This window comes from Drosophila guanche, unplaced genomic scaffold, assembly GCF_900245975.1.
Source record: "Drosophila guanche unplaced genomic scaffold, DGUA_6, whole genome shotgun sequence".
NCBI lineage: Eukaryota > Metazoa > Arthropoda > Insecta > Diptera > Drosophilidae > Drosophila > Drosophila guanche.
In genome coordinates, this window is record NW_022995755.1 from 2,182,498 (window position 1) to 2,189,851 (window position 7,354).

Genomic DNA, 7,354 nt, shown 5'->3' on the forward strand with positions numbered 1-7,354 from the left:
CCCCCCCCCCCCCCCCCCCCTCGCGCAAACGGAATGAATATTTGGCACAGAAGTGCATTCTACTCGTAAATTCATTTATTAGCGCCAGAGACGCGATCGACTGCGAGTGCCAGTTGGATTTTTGTTTATGTCGCGTTTATTTTTTGGGCTGTTTTTTCTGGCAACTGCATTTGACATATGCCAGGAGGGAGGGAGGGAGGTAGCATTTTTTTGCTGGCGGTTTTCTTGCCAGTAAGGTTGAAGTGAAATTGATTGGAAACCGAGTGCGTGACATGCAGAGTTTTGTTTATGTTTTTATTTGAGTGTGCGTCACCCTAATTGCAATAACAAAATGTTTCACACACACACAGGTCGTCCCGGTGTTGACTATCCCATACTGTCCGCGGTGCCGTATACAAACTTTTACTGCGATGAGCAGGAGTATCCCGGATTCTTTGCGGACATGGAAACCAGATGCCAGGGTGAGTGCAAAGATCACAAAACTCTGACCATAGATTGAGAGATTTGTTTGTTTTCCCCTACAGGCTGGCATTACTGTGACATTGATGGACGTCAGGCCACCTTCCTCTGCCCGAATGGCACGCAGTTCTCGCAGGCGGTCTTCGTCTGCGATTGGTGGTTCAATGTGCGCTGCGATCTGTCGCCCAGACTGTATGCCATCAATGCGCGGCTCTATCAGCGGCCCAAGGTGAATCCCACGCGGCCACATCGCATCATAACCAAGCAGCTGGTCGAGGATATATTCACTTAGGAGCACCCTCAAGGGAGGTGCCCTACCACTTAGACTTAGACTTTTGCCGCTGCCTATTAGAGTTTAGTTTAGTTAATGTCTTGGACTAAGTTTGTCTCTTTTCTGTTTGATTTAAGCTCTGTTTTAGTTAGTTTTTGTGTCGCTTTTGTACAGCATCCACTCTCAAGTTCTTTATTTTGACATCTCATTTATCCACAAATTAAAGAATTTTCATTCCTCCAGGGAATTCCTAAGCGTATCCCTCTCTGTGCTTCCTCATTTGTGCATCCACGAAATGGCTCTATAAATCTCTCTTTTAGTTCTAGTTTCATTTTTGCATTTTTCTTTCACTTAAGTTCATTTCTAGCTGGAGTTTCTTTGTTACAGAACATTGTACATATTTTAAGTTTCCCAAAAAACAATTTAAATAAAGTTTATTTCTAGGAAAAATCAAAAAACAAAAGGGGAGAAACCAGAGATCGAAGCTATGGGAGCTCTGCAACTGAAACAGCTTTCAAGGGTCCAATAGAAAATTGATTTAGCTTCAATCATGCCAAACAAATTGAAAACTAATTCTGCACTGGGCAGACAGCTGCTTCAATCTTTAGATACATTTTCATAGCATTTTGCCTACTCGCAGCGACTGTGAGACTGCAGCTATGCAGCTTTTTGCACAGCACACGCTCAGGCGCGCAGCAAACTCAGTTGGCCAAAACAGCGACTGTTGCATACTTTCTGTTGTCTGTAGTACCAGCTGCATGTGGCAGCCAAAAGTGGGCCAAAACAGCCGCAGCCGCAACAGGCAGCTGTCCAAGAGCAAGCGCGAGCACGTTGCCCGACATGAGGCTCAATGGTCTAGGGGTATGATTCTCGCTTTGGGTGCGAGAGGTCCCGGGTTCAAATCCCGGTTGAGCCCGTTCGAAATATTTTTTATTTTCTTTTTTTGTTGGCTTAATTAAACAAACAAAATGAAGTAAAAGACGATTGGAAAATGCAGATAGGCAAGACATTTTGGGCCAGCAAATGAAACGAAATGCTGCAGTGGCGATGGCAGCGGGTTGATTGGATTGGATGGCATCGGAGGGGGGGAACACACACAGAAGATAATGAAAGGCGGTCGCTGGCCTGGCTTATGGCTAATACAGCTGGAGCGAGTCTCTTTGGCTCCTGCCTGCAGCTTGCGGCATGCAACTTGTTTGCTGCATTCACGATTGACTTGGCCGATAAGTCTTTGTGTGTTTTATGGTCGACAATTGGAAAAATTGAACAATGAGTGCTGCTCGGCAGCGGGGACCAGGCTCCCCGGACCCTGCTCCAAGAGGCCAAGAAAGTGTGAAAGATTTAAAGCTGCTGCCGAAATAGACCTGATTATGATGTAACCCCAACACACACACACACACACACACGAAACGGTTTATCTTCTTTTATGTGGGGGGTACGACGACAAAGACCCAACTGCATCATAAATATGTAATTCAGCGAAAGAATAGAGACATCAAAATCCACAATAAAAGCCGCCTGCATCGCATTACCGCATCTAAAGTCCACAACCAATGCAACCTGCAGGCACAAAACGACTTTCACTCTGTGAACCCAGAAATATGCAAGTTTTATCTGACAAAGTGCGAAGACTCGCGGCGATCGATGGCCTTCGCATGGGGACGGCAGCCAGCTGCTGCAACAAGTGCTGCTGCACGGCACTAAACTGAATCAAAAGACTTCTTTTTGTACAGCCTGCTAGACAGCCGAAATTTAGTGGCCAAGTCAGGTATGCATTCGATTGACTCAGTTTAGATCAGATTCAGGCCAGCAGCTGGCCGTTGGAGATGTGCAGACAAATTTGTACGATAGTTTGTGGAGCAAAAACATCAGAGAATGAATTACTTATCGCAAATACGAATAATAAACATTGAAAATGATACAAATTCTAATAATAAAATCAACAAGCATGGAGAAAGGCTACAATAATACGAGCACTGTACCTGCATCAAACTCTTGTGTTACGTACAGTGGCAGACATAGCCACATTCCCCTGTTAAGAAAGGACTTACATGCGATAATTGTAGCAAAGAAAATACAAAAATGATACAAATCCAACGATTAAAAGTAGTGAAAATAAGTTGTATGAGTAACAATTTCTTTGGAGTGTCATAACGCTTGTAACCGAAAGTTATAAGAGCAAAAAGATTCGAACTATGCCCGACATTCCCATTCCCTTTTACCATCACCAATAAGTGTTCATCGCATTCTGACATGCCTCCTCCAGCAACTGAATATTTTGTACAGTTTTGAAGCAGGAAAAATATGAAAAAATAGCAAACGAAATAAATTGAAATTCTTTTCGTGCCAAAACGAAACACAGGGGCAGGCAGGCAAGCAGGCAATGGGTACGTGTAATATTTCGTGTGTCTCACATGAAACGAAATCAATCCGACGGACAATCGAACAAATCACGAAGCAGCTCAGCAGCAGCTGCTGTGGGGCAACAAGAAGCTGATAGATCGGCTAACAAGTTGCAGTTTTGGGGGTTGTCTCAGGTGTGGTGCAGCGTGGCGGTTCCATAACTGTTAATGACTTTCGGTGGCGGCCACAAAGTGCAACGCTGTGGAGAAACACATTTAATGGGTGCCACAACAGCAAACAGCAAACAGCAGGCGGCAACCAACCGTCTGATCAATGGCCTGTTTTTGCTGCCCAAGTGAATGTCATTGGACATTGAAAGTGAATGTACGAGGTGGCCGGGTGAAAGGATCAGAGAGCGGGATTGGGGATCGAACCTAATGATGCGGGCATTCTTGCAGCCCACTCATCTGCCAGTGCAACTCCCACAATTGTGGCGATTGTGCAACACACAAAAACAGACTCTCCAGATGCCAGTTCATTTGCCTATCAATGCTCCTTTTTTTTTTTTCCAATTTACGTGATGGATTGCGGCATCTGGCTTTGCTCTGCTCTGTGAAATATGAGAACCACTCCGCGAGTCACGCAATTCAAGTGTAAAATTACATTTTTCTTCATTCATAAAGTGCAACATGCAGCCGCCGCGCCGCCAAGGAAAAGCGTGAGCATTTCCCTCTTGTAATGAGGCAACCACAGTGCTTGCGGGTGCGGAATGTTGTTGGTGGGGTTTGGGGAGGATTCATAGATGTAATACCAGCGGGCGTGAAAAGTCGGTTATTTGGTCAGTAGTTGATTGAAGCACGGAGCAAACAATCAACGAAGCAAAGTAAGCAACAACAAACCAGCGCACCTTCATTGGATGATTAGCAAAGTTATGTAAATGGAGCTGGGATTCAATGTAGAATTCATAACTTTGTTTGCATTAAAAGCTCGAAATTTGAAAAGTAAATTCAAGCAGTTCAAGCATACGTAATGCAGTTACAGCAGAAGTAAAGCAGTTCAGCCTAGAACCATATCGGTAAATGAAAAGCAAAGTGCAGCTGAAGCGATTGATGGGAAAAGAAGAATGAGGAAGAATTTCACCCGTGGGAATAACTGCTGCACATATGTGCATGTTAACAATCAATTTAATGCATTAAATGGATAATAATTTAAGTGTTAAAATGCCCAAAATCTTCAACGCTGTCATAAGGATAAGTTCATTTATTTATGATATTTATGCATATCCACATGGCAAGCAGTAAGGGCAATTAAATAATAGATTCTAAGCAGACAAACCAAGCGCTCCCAGTAGAGACAACATTCACTTGCAGCCGTGTCTCTGTGTGTAATTCATTCACTAACAACATTTTGTAGATAAATAAACATATCTAATGTCTGTGTGTATGTGCCTAACAAACCATTACACGCATTGTCAAATTAAGTGTAAACAACTCGTTTGAATAAACAAATAAATCCTGACACGCAACACAGAAAAAGTGAGTGCGTCACGAAGTGGAATTGGAGTATGGAGAATGGGAGAGTCGACTAGAATGGAGAAACGAATGGAATGGAGACACACGAATGGAATGGAGCGCCGAGTGGACTGCAAATTCGAGTGGTAAAACAGGGTGAAGAGTGCAAAGTGCATTTGCATAATGACAATGCAATTTGGAATAAACGCCGGACACATGTCAACGAATAAATTAATTTACTCTAAAGTTATTTATGCAGCAAACAAAGTGCCAAACCCAAAAACCGATCCGACGCACACACATACACACACACACACACACACACACACACACCGGCAGACAATGGCAGCACTGAGAGTCGTCCACAGACTGGGACAGATTTGGTTGATTGTTGCCAAATGAGATTTTTCGTGGAGCAAAGGAGTGAGAGTGAGCAGGAGGTGAGTGCCTGGCACGGCCGTTTCGGCATGTGCCTAATGAAGGAAGAACAATCTGGTTGGTGTCTGCTGCGCACACACGTACACATCAGCTGCACCTGCAGCTGCACTGATGGACGCCCGCCCTCATAGAGGGGACCATGGCATCGCCATCTGCATTAATTGTATGGCTACGGCTAATGCTTATGGCCATTTCCATGATGACGCTGTGGCTCTATTTGCTCCTAAACTGCCGAGACTGCAGACCAAAACTTAAATAGCCTCGTTTTCTTCTGCAGCCACAACAAGGTGAATGGATCTCCCACCAATCTCCCGGTGGCAGCTTTTACTGTACTGTTGCTGCTGCTTCTGGTTGTCGGGCAGCCGGCCACTTTTCAATTATAAAAAACTCCCTCAAACGAATGGCAAACGCAGTGCGCAACACTCAAAGGCGTGCAATTTGAAATGCCAATTGATTTAGCCCGGAATAGAAAAAACAAAAACACATTGTATGTGTACATTTCTGATGGCAATCCCGGCGACTTGTTAGTTGCAGGCACTTCCAGAGAGATGCGGCGGTACAAAAAGCAATGCTGCAATTGAAACAGAAACAGAATGAAGAGAGAGAAAAAAGAGAGTGATGAGAGTAGTCGGTCGTGGTTGTGGAACGAAGTGACTTGGGAATGCCCTTTGGTTCGTGGAATCTGCAGAAGTTAAGCCATTGAGAAAAAATGCACTAGAAAATACGGTAAAAAGTTTGAAGATTTATAGCATAAACGAAGTCTGTAGTCGTTATGTCAAAATGTAGATCAATAAGAAGAGCACAAATTAAAATAAACACAACAACTACGCAGCAACGTAGAATCCCGTTTGTTCCATATATTTGCTGAGAGCGCGACCTGAGAGCGAGCGTGTCATCTCAGCTGAGTGTGTTGTTGTTGTTGCTGAGAGAGCGATGTAATGTTAGCTTGGAAGAGCATGCAATGCGTGCGAGCAGGAGCGCGACACCTGAAGTGATGAGAAGGTGCCGTTTGTCAACAAGATTTGGGGACCAAAGAGAGGAAGAACAGAAGTTCAAACATCGCTGCGCTCGTGTTTTTGTTGTTGCTGAGAGAGCAATACAAGAAAGAGCATGCAGTGCAGGTAAGAAGCAAAGCTTAAAGAACAAAAGATAAGACAATTGCGTCGTCAAAACAAACGAAAAGCAAGCAACAGTCCCAATCTTAAATGCTCTTATTCAATTTCACAGAAGCGTTGGGCCTGGCCAAACAGAATCCAAAACTCAACTGACCCATCCAACAAGCGGAAACCAAAGTCAAAGTCAGAGAGCAATCCCTACAACTGTGTTGCCCGGTCCCCGTTCCTCCTCCTCCTCCTCCTGCCCGTTGTGCCCAAGAGGAGTTCCATTCAAATGCGCTTTGTACGATTCATGGCGCGTGATTTTTTTGCAGCTTGTGTTCGTTCGTAGCTTTGCCTGGCACTATTTTTAAACAGTTGCTGTTGCCCCAATACCTCCCATGCTGCAACCGCAGGAGCAGCACCAGCAGCAGCCACAAACATTTTAGCCAGAAGCCGCAGCTACAATGTTGACAACGTCAAGCCCGTGTCCCCGTCCGGTTCCTTGTCCGTGCCCGCGCGTCCGCGTCTTTTTTCATGTCGCCAATGTTTGTCCACAATTCAAAATCATTTAAGCGCGCTTTCTGCTCTTTCAGTGCAGAGCTTTTGTGTGTGCGGCCACCAGGCACCTTCTTTCTCTTTCAGAGAGTTCTCCTTTTTTATGGTTTTCCTTTTTATGGATTATTTTCACGCCTTTGGCGCTTTGCATTTTGCCTTTTTGCTGGCCACATTTTCCATTGAGGGTACAGCAGATGGAGCCTGTGGGGGGGAGAGAGAGGATGGATGGAAACAAGTCCACCGGCAGACCGGCATGGCCTGGCATATTTCTTTGGCCGGGCAGCAATATAATTGAAAATCCCACAAAGGTGTCGTCGATGCTTTGTGACTAAATTGAATTTAGTAATCGCTTTTTTATCGACCATTTCCAAACTAAACACACACACAGGCTCCACCTATGCACCACTGCGGAGCTTCGGGCACTTTCTAAACCATGTTTTGGCACGTGCTGCACTCCACAGCAGGCACTCCCTCTCCCTGGGCTCTCTGGCAGGCACTCCCTCTCCCTGTACTCTCTATGCATGTCATGTCCTTCCTCCGCTGTTTAGGCTCCACAGCCTCAGGGTGCAGCCGACAGACAATGACCATAACAGACGATTTGGGCACTTACAAGCCCATACAAACATAAGAGTTAGTAAATTGCCAGGCAGACAATCAGACAACCATCCAGCTGCATTTCG

General features: G+C 45.0%; 2 protein-coding genes and 1 non-coding gene across 3 annotated transcripts in view; 2 read left to right on the forward strand and 1 right to left on the reverse strand.

The window, feature by feature from the left end:
• The window catches only part of LOC117589539, a 14,068-nt gene extending 12,954 nt beyond the window's left edge, over window positions 1-1,114 (forward strand). Inside the window, exons 3-4 of the mRNA XM_034281533.1 lie at window positions 351-461; window positions 525-1,114. Coding sequence (XP_034137424.1) covers window positions 351-461; window positions 525-751 — 338 coding nt within the window. The 3' untranslated portion in view covers window positions 752-1,114. The remainder of the gene's footprint in view (window positions 1-350; window positions 462-524) is intronic.
• LOC117589533 overlaps window positions 1-7,354 on the reverse strand; it is a 54,151-nt gene that overhangs the window by 21,066 nt on the left and 25,731 nt on the right. The window lies entirely within an intron of this gene.
• Window positions 1,575-1,646, forward strand: Trnap-ugg. The gene has a single exon. It is a non-coding gene; the product is annotated as a tRNA-Pro (tRNA).